The sequence below is a fragment of the Stegodyphus dumicola genome, chromosome 6 (genome assembly GCF_044657685.1).
Source record: "Stegodyphus dumicola isolate Sdum_Otavi_A_Nest chromosome 6, ASM4465768v1".
Lineage (NCBI taxonomy): Eukaryota > Metazoa > Arthropoda > Arachnida > Araneae > Eresidae > Stegodyphus > Stegodyphus dumicola.
In genome coordinates this window covers 69,747,534-69,764,008 of record NC_140773.1, presented here as the reverse complement: position 1 = coordinate 69,764,008, position 16,475 = coordinate 69,747,534, and the positions used below count along the sequence as shown (strand labels likewise).

Sequence of the window (16,475 nt, the reverse complement as noted above, 5' to 3'; positions counted from 1 at the left end):
ATTCGACGGATTCCTGTTGTCTATAAACTGAAAGATCTAGCAGGAGAAGTTATACAAGGAACTTTTTACAAACAAGAACTTCAAAAGGTTTCGGACTCTGGTTATTATCCCGTAGAAAAAGTTTTAAAAAAGAGGAAACGTCGCTGGAAAAGTGGAATATTTTGTAAAATTTCAGGGGTACCCCGAAAGCTTCAATGCTTGGGTGGATGATGTGAGAAGGGTATAAAAGGCCCGTACATTCTGCTTACCTCTCATTTGAAGAAACATGTCTTTCTTTATCACACTGATCAGCGACAGCTCCATGCGCTTTTTCCCAGACAACAAAATATCGCAATTTACCACTCAGCTTCCTACTCCGATGGATTTAAATAATCAGTGGGAATTATCTCTTGTGGACTTTATTTACCCTTACACGTGGTATAACGTCCGAAAAGACAGTAATTTATTTGGATTTGATTTGGGTGATGGAAAATTGAAAGGTCGAAGAGTGCCTCCAGGATGTTATGAAACGATACCAGATTTATTAAAAGCCATGAAAATACCTTCCCACAAAAATAAGATTGAATTCAGTTATCATCCTGTCACGAAAAAAGTGACCATTAAGACCGACGAAAACTGCAAAGTCATTCTTCATGAAGTTGAGCTTCTAGGGTTCGAGCCGGGTGTTTACAAAGGATTGGAGCAAAGTCCTTTTGTAGCCGATCCAAAAGCCTCTTTTCCTGTCATGTATGTATATTGTGATCTCGTAGAGCCTCAAATCATTGGAGATGTACAAGCTCCGTTGCTAAAAATTGTCACGGTGGAAGGAAATGATGGGGATATCATAAACGCTCATTATCCCAGACCCTTTTACCTGCCAGTTATCCGTCAGCAGTTTCAGACTATACGTATTGACATAAGACTTCACTCTGGAGATTTAGTGCCGTTCGAAAGAGGCAAAGTATTTCTTGTATTGCATTTTCGCCTCAGACAAATTCTATAAAAGAAGCGTTCACCTGCAAATTGATTTCATTTGAATTGTGTATGCAAGAATAGAAGCATCAAAATGAGAGTGTCTTATACGTGTTGTACGAAAAAATTTGAAGATTATTATTTAGCTCAAACTGGAAATGGATTACCTTACTATCAAGGAACCATTTTACAGAAAGGTTATGGGATTGGTGGATTTTTTGCAAAACTGTTTCGCAGTGCCATGCCTTTTTTGATGAGGGGGGCAAAGACAGTGGGAAAAGAAGTTTTACGGACTGGAACACAGATTGCGAACGACGTATTGTCGGGCGAAAATTTTAATGTGTCCCTCAAAACCAGATCTAAAGAAGCTGGAAAAAAATTAGCGAGGAAAGCAGTTCAGAAAGCAGACGAGATGATCGGTCATGGAAGGTTTAAAAGGAAGCGCAAAACCCCCAAACGCTTCATTTCGTCTAAAGCCAGGAAGGTGCAACGACGTGATATTTTTGACTCGTAATGGCTTTTCTGTTAAAAGATTCTCCAGAATGCGCAAAATCCGAATTGGATTTATTTTCGTTACCTCCCACTCAAACAGTGATAGAAAAAGGTCAGTGGGTTGAATTTCATCCATTAGCCAATGTGTCGGAAGGAAGTCCTGTTGAATTCAATGTTTCTGGAAGCGGAGACGAATACTTTGACTTATCACAGACACAACTCTATGTGAAGGTGAAAATTTTAAAAAATGATGGCAAGCCAATCACGGCTGAAAGTAAAGTGGGACCTGTCAATCTCTTTTTACATTCTATGTTTTCTCAAGTGGATATTAGCTTAAATGACAGACTCGTTTCCACCAGTAATAACACGTATCCTTACAGAGCCATGATAGAAAAATTATTGAATCATGGTTTTGATACGAAAACGTCTCAACTGTCATCAGAATTGTTTTTCAAAGATACAGCAGGACGTATGAACGTTTTTGATATTCAAGACACTCAGCCGAATGAAGGATTCAACCAACGAGCAGAATTGTTTAAACTGAGTGCTTCGGTCGATATGATTGGCCGATTGCACTTGGATATGTTTCATCAGGAAAGACTTTTGCTGAATATGGTGGATATGAAAATTAAACTCATACGCAGCAAACCTGAATTTTGTTTATTGGGCGAAGGTGAATTTAAATTTTTACTCGAACAAGCTTCATTGTTTGTACGCAAAGTGAGAGTCAGTCCAGGTGTTGTGCTAGGACATGCCAAAAGCCTAGAAAAATCAACAGCAAAATATCCCATTAATAGAGTGCTCTGCAAAGCCTATTCCATCCCAATGGGAAATATGAGTTTTATTCAAGACAATATTTTCATAGGTCAAATGCCTAATCGTATTGTGGTGGCATGTGTCGATAATGATGCCTTTAACGGAAACTATAAAAAGTCTCCTTTTGAATTCAAGCATTATAATATGAACTTTATCGGCGTTTATGTGGACGGACAACCGGTACCTCATAATCCTCTTCAGACTAATTTTGACAAAAATCATTTCATACGAGCTTATCAGAATTTATTTATGAATGCAGACGACAGAGGACTTTACCTTTCAAGATCAGAATTTTCAAAAGGATATTCCTTATTTCGCTTCGACCTGTCACCTGACCTTTGTGATGGCTCTCATTTAAATCTGGTTCGACACAGCAACTTAAGATTAGAAATAAAATTTGGGACTCCCTTACAACAAACTGTTTCGTTATTAGTGTACGCTGAATTTGAAAATTTGATAGAAATCAATAAAGCTCGAAATATTCTGTACGATTTTTAAAACTGATGAATTCATCACAGATTCATCAAATCTTATCTCGAGATCCTATTTCTTTGAGATATTATGCGGGTGTTTTTCCTTGTGATAAAATACCTGCGATTCAAAGTTTTCCCTGTGCACTGGTGCTCAATACTGATAAACATGATGAAAAAGGAACTCATTGGCTAGCTGTCTACATTGCAGACAAACAGACTCTGAAATTTTTTGACTCTTATGGACTCCCGCCTGAAGTATATGGAAAAGATATCACATCCTTTGTCAAGAAATATCGTCATGTTTGCTGGAACAAGATTTCGCTTCAGAGTTTAACTTCTAATGTATGTGGACATTATTGTATTTATTTTATTATTAAACGCTGTCAAGGACTCTGTATGGAACTCATTGTATCACCCTTAGATGGGAAGAATCATGATTTTCAAATATTTCAATTTGTCAAAAAAAGATATGGTGTAAACATGATTTTAAAAAAATAAAGTTGCTTTAATTTGTAAAAATGTCTCTTGTGTTTGTTGTTTCTACACTTATTTAAACAAAATGAATAAATGTCTTATGCAAAAGGATTTTCGGTAAAGTATAAAAGTGAGTGTTTTCTTAACATGCTGTCATTTCCAAAAATGGAACTGCCCAAGTTCGTACATCCTTCTACTTGTCTCCTGAGTGGACCTACCGGTTCGGGTAAAACGGTTTTTGTGAAGAAATTGATAGATCATAAAATGTTCCATCCCATGCCGACCAATATTACTTATTGCTACGGAAGTTATCAACCTCTTTTTAATTCCATGAAAAATGTAAATTTTGAAGAAGGATTACCATCTAACCTGCAGACTCTCCAAAATGCTTTACTTATCATAGACGATTTAATGTCTGAATTAGCAAGTGATACTCGCTTAAGCAAACTTTTTACAAAAGGAAGTCATCACCGAAACCTTTCAGTCGTTTTTATAACACAAAATCTTTTTCACCAAGGCAAGGAGATGAGAAATATTCATTTAAATTCTCATTATCTTGTCTTATACAAAAATCCTAGAGATAAAAGTCAAATCATGCATTTAGCTAGACAAATGTTCCCCGGAAAAGTAAAGGCCTTTCAAGAAATTTTTCAGGATGCTACTTCAACTTCATTTAGCTACTTGTTGATTGATTTACGACCTGAAACAAGTGAAACGCTTCGCCTTCGTACAGGCATCTTTCCTGGAGATAAATACTATGTCTACCAGCCCCGATAGTTCATTTCAGTTTGAGACGTCGAATGGCTAACATGTCTTCTCCCATCGTGATCGATTTCGAAGGTTTCGAAGGTCGGGTTGAATGTGGCCACTCCGATACGTTGCCATACAGGCTGACGCAATGGTCATGTATCTGAAAAGACAAAAATAAGAACGATTTAATGAACTGTAAATATGATTATTATTGTATAAGAAAATGAGAAAATGACTTACTGGAATGGATCCACATTCGCCACATCAAAAAACTGGGCTCGAAACTCCAGGCAGCAACGGCGAAGAATGTCCACGTCCGATCTATTAAGAGAAAAAATGTTAAAAATACGAAATATAAAAAAAAATAAAATAAAAATAAAAAAATAAAAAAAAAAATCTGAAATGTTTCAGATTTTAAATTACGTCCAAAGGGGCGTTTTTTAACATTTTGTGTGTTACCTTTCTTTATTAAATATCATGTTCCTCGCACTTAAACCATAAGATGCAACAGCAATATCGCAAAATAGTTTTAAAACGAGCATATCTTTAGAATTTCCGATACAGAGACTCACGCGCTGGAGATAAAAATGTTTTTTCTGCACAACGTTGCCATTGCTCGCTTTGAAATCCTTGAGTTTGTGAATCAAAAATTCGTCAAAGTTTTAAAAAATAGGAAATCGATCATAAAACAAATTTCAAATTTGGTCTTCCACATGCTCATATTCGTTGGAGGATTACGTTATTCAAAATTCGATGACTCTATGTACCGTTGTTTTATCACAATACGAGAAATATACATACATTTATGCAGATTTTTCATTATTTAATTTCTTCAAATATAATGCAGGACTCTAACATTTTGTGGCAACAGTTTGAAAAGTGAACCGACATTTATGAGTCCGACGCAAAATGCCAAAACGAAACTAATAGTCCTTCGGGATTCAAATCCCTTTGGACTAACAAGAAGAAAAAAAATATACCTGCAATAGGCCAGCATCTCATCTTGAAAGTTAAACACGTCCCCCTTGTGTGCTTCATGCCAGGACAGAAATGCTTGTCGTGCTGAAGTGCTCATGGTATCTGGGCTGTAGTACCGGGGCTCAGGCAGCGGTCCGACATAATTTTGGTTTTCTCGCGAGTTGAAAAGATGGGGAAAGTATCCCTTTTTCAACTCGCTGAGACCGAAGCATCCTGGCAATTTGGCCAACGCCATCGGTAGAAAATTTAACGAGTCTATGACTCGAATGTTCAGACTAGGGTGTCTTACACTCATGATCATAGACCCGTTAGGGATCACCTCCGGCGCTGTGCCTTGCTCCAGGAGCCAGGCCATCACGAACTGACCGTCGAACCTGTAAGTAAAAAAAAATTATGAATAATATTGAAAAAAAAAACAGCCATGAAAACTAAAGCATGCAAACTATGGTATTTTTAACTTACCCTTTCATGTTATGAGCCACGGCGGTGAAGCCCTTGTGCTGTGTGGTAAACAGCCAGGCGCAGAAGTTTTGGCAAGCCGCATAGCCCGAAAACACTCTCTCTGTGCCTTCGGCAAACTGAGCCACCGCGAAATTCACAAGATGCTCCCCCGAAGACTGGTCCGTTTTAAAGTCAAAAAAGATGAGCTTATCCTCGGACTTCTTCGGGGCAACACGTCGCAAATAGCAACGGTGCTCAGCAGCCACGACAAACTGGTTGCAAGAAGGGCATTTCGTGGTGCCACACCTATGCAGGTCCTTAGGGCAATCGCGTCTCCGAATCACTTGGCAGCATTCCCTGCACTGGTATACCTGTAACGACAATAATTTTTTTAAACATAACCATTTCGAGAAAATTACATGATAATTAACTTTGTTCATTAAGATACATTTTCAAAAAACACTTACCCTGTCGCAGAGTGAAAACTCTTGTTTTCCAGTCAGGGCTTTGTGTGCTTCAAAGTAGGCATCGGAGCGGCAGAGACGGTCGCAATCCTGACATCGTTGGGGCACGCCTGCAATACAGTCGGTCCTCAAACATATGGGGCAGGCGTTGGCACATCGGTGGTTTTCCGGATGTTCATAGGCCTTTTCACAGGATGTGCAGTAATGGTCGCTACCGAAAAATCCTTTCAGAGATTTGATGACGTCATAATGCACATCGTGAAGCCACAAATTTATCCGTTGTGCTCTCTCTTTCCCTTTATAGACCACCTAAAACATAGACAAAAAAATTTTCTCTTAAATTCCAAAATAAAACCCTTTAGAAATCAGTTTTTAAATTTAATTACATACGTAAAGCGATCTAAAAATTCCCTATGTATTTATAATATCGAAACGAATTACATAAAATTAATCTAAAAATTTCACCATGCGTTTTTACAAGTCATATTTTTAACATCTAAATAAATTGTGTGCATTCTATGCGAACATGCATAAACATAAAGTTAATCTAAAAATCTAAAGTAATTTTAAAAATAAAGATTCACGTTATATTTTAAACTTCTAAATGAAAAACTTTTCTCTAAAAATAAATTCCAGAATCGAACAATTTAGAAAAAGAATACATTCAGTTTTGAACATTATATTTTTTAATGCAGAACCGAATTTAAAGTATTCTAAAATGCTAAAGTTCTCTAAAAATAAAAATTCACCATGCGTTCGGTTTTTAGAAATTACATTTTTTAAAATATGGAAACGAACTGCATATACGCATAAAGTTAATTTAAACATTCACTGTGTATTTTCTCAAGATATATTTTTTAACATGAAAACGACATAATCATAAACCATAATGTTAGTCACTTAATTTTTCAGTCCGTTAGAAACTGTTTAATGTTAACACTACTTTTTCAAAATTACTCACGTATCCAAATAAATTTTTATCATAAATATAGTATGGAACAACAAAATAGAAAAATCAAGTTACGATTTTAAAAACGCCCTAAAAATGTAAAATCTCCTTTATAAACATAAAAACAAATTTTGAAAACAGAAATATTTTAATTGAGACAAAAATAATAACTTACCGGGTTCAAATTTTCCGATGAAAAGACTACAATTTGGACATCCAGGTGATCTTCAAACATGGCGATCTCCGCAAATGTGCAAGGACCTAGGGGCACATTTGCATCTAAATGAAGTTCCCTTGCACGGTTCATCAGTGTTGGCCGACGATGATTTTTCAAGGCATTGATGGCGCTCGAATCCTTGTTCAAATGTGCTAAGGCATAAACAATCGCTTTAGCACAACACAGTCCTTCGTCATCGTAGGGTATGGACAAAATTGACTGTTTCTTCAGTCTATCTACGGAGATATTGATGACTTTCCGATTACCACCGGCGCCCACAGGTCGCCTGATGGTGATCACGTCCACCGAAAATCCCGTATCCATTTCGATCTTGTCTTTGGACTGCAGCACTTTCATAACGGCAGCCAAAATCTTTTCGACCGTCAGAGTCGAAACTGACATCAGAGAAGTGCTGATAGGCTTGTCCAATCCTTCTGCTTGGATACAAAATCGGATAAGATCCGAGGGACTCAAATCGGCTGTCGTCCGACGAATAAGTTGCTGAAATAATTCCCGGACGGTGTCCGGAATTCGAACCATGGGCACGCCTTGAACATCCTGAGGCAACCGTTCCATATCTATACTGGCTCGGAAGGTAATTTCCTGGGCTTGATATTTATGGTTTCGGCGACGAGACTTCTCCGTGAGTACAATCGCCTCATCAAGCTGTAAAGTAAAAAGAAAAATAAGTTTCAGTAATAATCAAACACTTTCAAAAAACATTATTTAAAAAAGAAAAATACACACCGAACGTTCATCGGAACCAGCCATAAAAACAGACCCACGAGCTGATGACGGAGAAGTCTAAAAATAAATAAATACATTGATTTTAGTACTAAGAAAAAAGTATTCTAGCAGAATCTAAAAATGCTGAAATACTTAAATAAAGATATACTTAAATATTTACCTCAAATCCGGAACCCACTTGATAATACAAGGGTAGATCCATAGGATTTTCCAGAAAAATCTGATCCACTTCATCGATTAACTATCAAAATAAAATAAAATACGTTTAAAATACATTTAAATAGTAATAAAATACGTTAAATAAAAAGTGCGTTAAAAATACGTGTAAAAACTTACATCGTCATCTGAGTCCCGAAAAGGAAAGTCAGGATCTTCAAACAGGACCTGGCAATTAAAAATTTAAATAAATAAAACATTCAAAAAGAAATAAAATTCGTGTTTAAAATAGTAATCTAGAAATTAGGTACAAGCAATAAAATACTTACATTGGATGCAGATGCAGATCGTTTGGCAGACATCGTATTCAAGAAAAACGAAATGGCTAAAATCAAGATAACAAAATAACAGAGTCGACGTTCACTGAGCAACACCTAAAGTAGAAATGATGAAATCTTAGACTTAGACTTAGACTCTATAATTGACCGAGCTATTGCGAAGAGCAATGTTGCCGGTTCCAAAATTAAAGCCCAAGGGCACTTGACATAAATAAATCCGGACGTGGAGAAAATCTCAGATGAGAAAACGGAGATAAGGGGAAGAAGAGAAGTACCAAAAGGAGCAAGACAATCCAATCGGACAAGTTCGCAAAAGGTGACGAGCGATCATAGCTTTCAAGGAGGACCCAAGACAATGGAAATCAATGACAACAATACGAGAAGATACACTACAGCAATAGTTCCAATGACAAATTCAAATATAATTAAACAACATCAATCAGTAGTGCTAAATACAACACAATACAAAACAACTATGCAACACAATTTAAATACAATTATTCAACGAAGCAACAGAACTTCAATCAAAATCAGATGCATTGGAAGTGTAAATAGCTAACAATTGAGGATCTAAGTGAAAAAGTTGTCGTCTCCTCCCATGAAGGTGTGAGCTGCAAGTGGTCTGACGCTTCTATCTTCGAAGAGAATTTCATAATTAAAAATATGGGAGTAATTAACAAAGTCACATTGCACAGCTTTGTTGAAGAATTTTTCATTAGATCTTCTGATGTAATCTGGAATCGTCTAAAGTTTTAAAGTCTCTGTGTAAAAGTTTATTGCGGATAAGATAGTGAGAATCAGTAATAATGCGCAGAAATTTGTTTTGCACTACTTGTAATTGATGCAGTTGAGTTTGAGTGACTGTGTTCCAAGCAGGAGCAGCATAACAAAGTATCGGTCGAATGCAAGTGGCATATATATGTTTTTTGGTACGCAAGCTAAGATTTGAATATTTTCCAATGACCGGGAGAAATCTGCATATTATGCCCATGGCTTTGCTCTTGACACTATTAATGTGATTAGACCATGTGAGCCTTTGGTTCAAAATAATTCCTAAGTATTTGGCCTTTGTGACCAGAGGAACAGCTTCCTGAAAAAGGTAGAGGTCTTTAAAAGCAATTTTTTTCTTAGTTTTGCTAAGAATTAAAAGTTGTGACTTGCTAGCATTGATTTTTACTCGCCAATTTGTGCACCAGTCTTCTACGGCATAGAGGTAATTTTGCATTTTGTCTATTGCATGATTAGCTTGAATGGATTTAATTGCAATCGCCGTATCGTCGGCATAACATGCTAACAGAGAGTAATTGTCCAAACCAGGGTGAGGAAAATCTGATATGTAGAAAAGATATAGTACTGGACCGAGAATACTTCCTTGTGGGACGCTGGATCTTATAGGTCTTGAATTGGATTTTTCATTTCCTTGAGCGACGAAGAAAGTGCGGTATATGATGAAATCGTGAAAGCGAGCGAATTTATAGGCGATGTATAAGAAAGCAATACGCTGATTGGCTGAAATAAGATAGATATTGTCAGCGAGAATCTGATTGGTCGTTTAAGATTGTATACGTTCGCCACGGCGGATGTAGAAAGCGTGAAGCGGTTTCGACAGGCAGAAGCTTGAATCGAGATAACGTTCCCCAACTTAGTGACGTCATGGTGATTTTCGCTCCAAACGGAATAACAACAGGTTTGATAACATGAAGGAGCTTAGCCGAGCGATAAAGCACTAGACTCCCGTCCCAGAGATAGCGAGTTCAAATCTCAGCCGTGGAGTTATTTTTAAAATTCAGGGGAAAATGATATTAAATTCATTAAAAATGGATTAAAATATAATGGAATCAATTAAAACTAATTAAAAATAATGAGGGATTAAAATAATTAAAAAGGATAATTCATAATTAAAAATAATGGATAAAAATGATTAAATAACTAAAATAATAAAGGAAAATAATTGGTAAATAAGGAAAATTAAAGTTGACGTCACGTTGTTTAAGCGATTGTTGCCACAAACATAATAAATATTGCCGTTGCCACAAAAAATAAAAACTTTGAAAAGATCGTTGCCACAGAATCAAAACGAAACATTGATGATGTCATTCCATCACGTGATACAAGATGGCGCTGGTGTCGTCATTTCCGGAGAAATTCAAAATGGCGGAGGCCACGCCCCCGTTGCGTCATCCATTGTTATATTACGTCATGGCGGCATCCTTTGGGCTCCCGGTTACCCGCGCTTACTACTCCCGAATTTCTTTATATGCGAAGCTAAAAACTCATCAAATTTTGCCAAATATTCTAGAGCTCCTAATTTCGACTATAGGAAGCAGAAAAGAGTTCATCACTGCCACAGAATGCAAGAGAATTTTTAACCTTATTGTTGCTACTGCTCGTAGCAGTACTTTTCTCCAATATTTTTCACCTTCTAAATACTGTGTTTCAACGATAGTATCTATCTACACGTTCCTCAACCTAATTTCTTGCTATTAAAATTTTAATAAAATGTCTATGATCAGTACAATTTACGTATTCTTGCACTATTACATTTGCATTTTTCCAGTCCAAGTATCCTTCTGTAAAATTTGTTCGTTTGATCGAAACTATCTTGCAAACGTAGCTGTAAACTGCTTTACTTTTTGGATTGTGCACTAACCATTTTCGTACAACTTTCTCACCATTTGCTTTATTGAGAATGAACATATTTTTTTTTTCTTTAATTTAATGACCGAGTTGCAGTTTTTCCACCTTATGTTACTACATTTTCAGCGGTATGTATTGTAGAGACATTAGGTATTTTTGGCAGAAGGCAAGATGAACAATGAGCAAACGCCTTCGCCGGGAATGGAGCCACGGACCTCTGGAATACCGGCCCAGCATGCAGAACCACGAAGGCACGCTAGGAAAGCGGGAGAAATCCTTATAGTATAAACGAAATATTTGATAGTGGTTTATTTTTAAGCAAATAATGTTCCATGTCTACTCGGGGAGGGAGGTTCGCCTTCTTTCCCTGTGCTGCGCGCCACTCAGCGGCGTGGAAGCACAAAAAAAAATTTTGAATTGAATGTTGCATGTCTGTTTTTGAAATTAAATGCCACAAATCTTCCAAAACTAAAATATCGTTAATGGTGTTAGGCATATATTCTATATTTTGAATTTTTTTCTTTATCACTTACATTTTGGTTTTTCTCCACACTATCTGGTATGCCTTCTATGTTTTAGTTTCTATTACTTCAATTTTGGTTTCATTGCTTTCTGTCATTTCTGCGTGTACTTCCTGGCTTCCAAAATATTCACAAACTTGTTTTTCTATAATCTTTGCTACAGATTGAGCTTGCACTCTTTATATGTTTTTGTATTAATCACTCTTATATATTTTTGTATTAACAACATATTTAAACAGAACATTTTTTTGTTTCTTCCTGCATTTTCTTCTTACACTTTCTTTTTTTCGGCGAGAAAGTGTTACGATAATTTATTTTATATAAAATATTTATACAGTTTATTATATAAAAACTTACTTTAACTAACTAATCTCTTCCAAAAATTTAATATTTAGAACCAAATATCGTTTCTCTACCGAAGAACATCTATAAATACAATACATATTCTTTGTCTCTACTCTTGTTATATTTAATGTTTTTACTAGACTTCTGCGCAACCTACAATATATACCCCATATCACGTCCACCTATAGACCAGCTAGTTAGCGAAATTTGTTCATGTACAGTGGACCGTTTATATCACTACATCTTTAATAAAAAAGGAAACCTCTAGGTTTAGATTAAATTTAAATTGAGTATGGATTTATTTTGTTAAATAAAATGAAACTTTTATTTTATTTTTACATTTTTTCAAAGTGGTCGGTTTGACCGGGCCATAGACATCTGTCTTACATGTCTATGCTATGGTCCGGCCCTGACTGCCAGACACTGAAGAAGTTACGGCGCGCGATACGAAACAAAAAGAGTAGGCTACTGACTTTTGTTGTCACTGCTTAGTTTATTTCGTTGGAAATGATTTCGCTTGATTTATTTCGTTGGAAATGATTTCGCTTGATTTATTTCGTTCGTTTTATTAGTTCTGTCACCTTCCTTATAGTCCAGACCTAACTCTATCTGACTTCCATTTCTTTTCTCATCTAAAGAATTTTCTTTTGCCGGCCAGCACTTTGCGAGTGATGATGAGAGCAAAGTAGACGTCCAGAACTGGTTTACGTCGTAGGCGGCCGAATTCTACGAAACGGGTATATTGCAGTTAGTACAGTCAAAAGTCTTCAATCCGGATTCGTCGGGACATCGGCGATTCCGGATTATAGATCATCAGTTTAAATCTGGTAAGATGGCATGCAGAAATTGTAGAATTAAAAATATGAAACAGTAATTTATGAAATAAAGAACAGTTATGATCAAAAAAAGCTTAATATTTATTTGTTTACTTTATTAAACATTTCTTTCAACGCGCGCATGCGTAAAGTATACATTACGCATAGTCGAAATTAGAAAATTGCAACGAGAAAACTATTTGATGGGTATTCGTGATATTTATAATGACGAGAAATTTGATTTAAATCATATCAAAAACAGAGTACATCGAGATGAAATACTACACTTAGTAAGGAATTATAAGCAGAGTAAAATAAAAGCATCTACCCTGAAGATAAGGATAGTGCTGACAGATGAACTTCCAGTTCATTGCGCGCCGCGAAGTCCCTCCCCCCCGCAGAACAGCGTGAAATTGATAAACAGATTTCGGAATGGTTAGAGAAACAAAGGATATGCCTTTATCCATTTTTTGCAGCAATTCCACTTTTTGTTTGATGGACATCGAATATGCTTTCGCTTTGTAGATCCTTTGGCAGCTTCAGAATCGGGAATTCTTTTTGACATAATCGAAAGTTCAAGCTTACTTTTATAAAATTGCTCTAACAGTTTGCAAAAAATTACAAGCCGAATCCAATTAGAAGATTAAGGAACAACGCAATCTGCAACATTAACTGAAATAGATAATTAGATAATTTTAGCTTAGATTATACCGTCCGTTATACACATTAAACGCGTATGCGTAAACATATTATGCGCATTCGTAAACGCATATGCGCATGCGTAAAAATATTATGCGCACACACAAAAGGAATTATGCGTTTACGCATGCGCAGAATGTAGCTTTGAGGGCCGGTTTATAGATCATTCCCGATTATGGACGTCCGGATTAATGACTTTTGACTGTATTAAGATATGATACATGCCTTAATTTGCATGGTGAATGTGTCAAAAAGTAGTTTAAGGTGTGTAGATTTTTCTGTAATAAAGTACAAATGAAAAATTACTAATCTTTTTTTTAAAATTTTTTTACTAATTTATTTTTACAGACTTACCATTGGTAAAGTCTATGAAGTGACTTTGCCAATAGTTAGGTTTCCTGCGGAACTGCACGCCACTCTTCTAAAAATAGTTCCTAGAGGGTCCGGAGAGGAATTTAGAGTGCAGGAAATTCGGCGTCCTAAGGCTTCCCACACATGCTGAATTGGGTTCAAGTCAGGTGAGTAAGGTGTCCAATCCATTCGAGTGATATCATCTGTTTCCAAGTATTCTGAAACAACGACATATGCTCAGCGGTTACGAGCTTCCTTGAACGATATGCCATCTAGAACCACTCTTCAGCCTATAATCTGGACTATTTAGTAAACAATACTCGAGTCCAGTTGTTTTGGCTGCACTGAACATGATGATGGCACCAGTTTAAACGGGCGAATCTGGAAGCTGGAGTGAGTGAGACACAAACCATTGGTTTTCTCGCGCACAGTGCAAACTCGTTAAGCCTTCATGCAGCAGAAAGAGGCTAATTCGTATTCCTGTGGCAGCTTGAAGGTTTAAAATCAAATCTCTTGCAATAGAAACCGCGAGGCTCGAAGAAACCCGACAGCGACAGAAAATGGTCTTCTGATGCACTTGGTCACCCTTGTTCAGGCTGCTTATCAACTAATCTAGTGATTAAAAAGCGGTTTCAGACTCTTGATATGACTCTTTGAGGCATATTCAAATCTCGGGCAACCTCCATGTGTGTGAACTCCCTTGATTCTACAAATTATTCGCCATTTTTGATCTTCACTTAAATGATGTCTTTGAGCCATAATTAGTGAATACTGATTACTCTGAGAAACCACATTCACTTTAAACAACACTACAGACAGAATTCCAACGAATACTGATTACTCTGAGAAACCACATTCACTTTAAACAACACTACAGACAGAATTCCAACATGCGTCCACTGCGCACCACATTGTCAATCACCGAATTGGCATATTTTCGGCGCTAACGTATGCACGAAAGCGTAAGTTTGTATTCAATTATATTTAATTAACATAAATAATTACAGCATTTAGCATTGGTTACAACATTAACTTAGAGAGCATATTTTTATATATATCTGTAATTTATTCAATTTAAATCTTTTATTACTAAGTTCAGTAATTTCTTGATAAAAGTTGCTGGTATTCCTAATTAAAATTCTTTCTAAGTTTAATATATGATATAATTTCCAAATTACTTCGAAAAGTTATAATAGCTAACATATTTTTTTTAAAGTAAACATGCTTTAAGTGAACGTATAAAAACAGAGTGAGAGATACAATATTTAAAATTTTTACAGTTTCATCTCTTTAAAATATTTCACAGTTATTTAAATTCATAAATAGTATCTACGAACTTGGATTACTTTTCAATAATTCTTTTGTAAAAGATAGAAAATGGTTATATCAAAATATTAAATTTAGAGAATCAAATTCTGTTTTGATTACATCTTGAAAATTAAATTAAATAGCAGATTTATAATCATTAAGCTTTTTTTGAACATTTAATACAGCAAAGTTTAAAACTAAAAAAGAAGCAAATGAAAATACAAATTTATTGTTTAGTACAATTTAATAACAAGAGATAAGATTTTCAGGCAGAAAAGACAAAAATATTTATAGTACAAAACAACAATAGAAATTTTAACTTTCTCAAATAAATCTATCCAATGCTGGTAAAAATGTTGCATTTACTTGATCAAGATTATTCTGAGAAGTTACTTTCAAATAAATATTAACATATCAAGATTCTAATTCTTAAACTGAAAACACTTTTTTAAAGTAAAAATTTCTAACAAAAATCCGAATCCACAAGAAATATTTAAAACATTCTATTCAAGATAATAAGCGAACACAGCACTCAGTTCCAGGGTAAGTGGGAAGATTAAGTTCATATTTGGCTGCTAAACTATAAGGCACAAAGCGTCCTCCAAGCCAATGATACTTTCCTTTAAAAAATTTGCTGCACATCTTAGGTGCAGTAAGCGATATAAGGAACTCTGGTTGTATACCATCCTCACCGCCTCTTTCAACATCCCAACCTAGATTAAAAAAAAAAAAAAAAATTCAATGAAAGAGAAATATAAATTAGAAATATCTGATCATATAAAAACAAAATAATAAATTCAAAGCAGCATTAATATTGATATCTTCTTGAAGTTAGAAGAGTAAACATTTCATTTCTGGACAAAACAATTCTTTAGAAGCACATTCCTTCTTGAATGGTAAAACACTAGGGGTAATATATGCGCCCCCACAATTCTGTAAGCGCAAATCACATTATTACAACAAACAAAAACTGTAGAGTGGTGAATTGCATGTTTGAGTGGCGAGAGCAGCGAAAGAAGTGAAGGTATTATGCAGCAGGGCTTGCGAATGAGCTCGAAATGCTTTGTTGAAATCCTAAACACCGATTGGGCAGGAGTTTACAGCACTGCTGATTACTGCAGAAGAAATGACGCATTACAAAGTCTTTCAAAGAGGTTGTGTTTAAATTAAAATTAAGAATTAAAAGATTTATTTTCTATTAAATTAATGATTTTGTTAGTAATTTGTCTTTCATATTTTATATCTTACCTATTCTCTCCTTTTTAAGGAGAAAAAAGATTGGCGATAGATAAGCCTTTTGAGAAAAATCCTTAAGAGTGTTATAGCAAAGGAAGATTAATTTTGTACTATACGTAAATGAAAGCAAATGAATGGGTTCAAGGACATAGGTTTAGGTTTTTCACTATGCCCCATCATTTGATCTATGAACTTTCTAATTTCTGAATACATTAAAATCACACATATATGTAATTTAGAAATATTAGAACAAACTATGATATATCTGTAAATTAAATTTAGAATTTCATTTGAAAATTTCTAAAATATAAGTTTGT

The 16,475-nt window shown here is 35.6% G+C and overlaps 1 protein-coding gene and 1 pseudogene across 2 annotated transcripts in view; both read right to left on the bottom strand.

Moving 5' to 3' along the window:
* Window positions 1-4,716: 4,716 nt before the first annotated feature.
* Window positions 4,717-7,594, bottom strand: LOC146996774 (uncharacterized; annotated as a pseudogene).
* A 7,533-nt stretch (window positions 7,595-15,127) lies between these two features.
* The window catches only part of Naxe (NAD(P)HX epimerase), a 105,290-nt gene continuing 103,942 nt past the window's right edge, over window positions 15,128-16,475 (bottom strand). For both annotated transcript variants that reach the window (XM_085818491.1, XM_085818492.1), the window contains exon 4: window positions 15,128-15,635. In XM_085818491.1, the coding sequence (XP_085674617.1) occupies window positions 15,430-15,635 (206 nt within the window). In that variant the 3' untranslated portion in view covers window positions 15,128-15,429. The remainder of the gene's footprint in view (window positions 15,636-16,475) is intronic.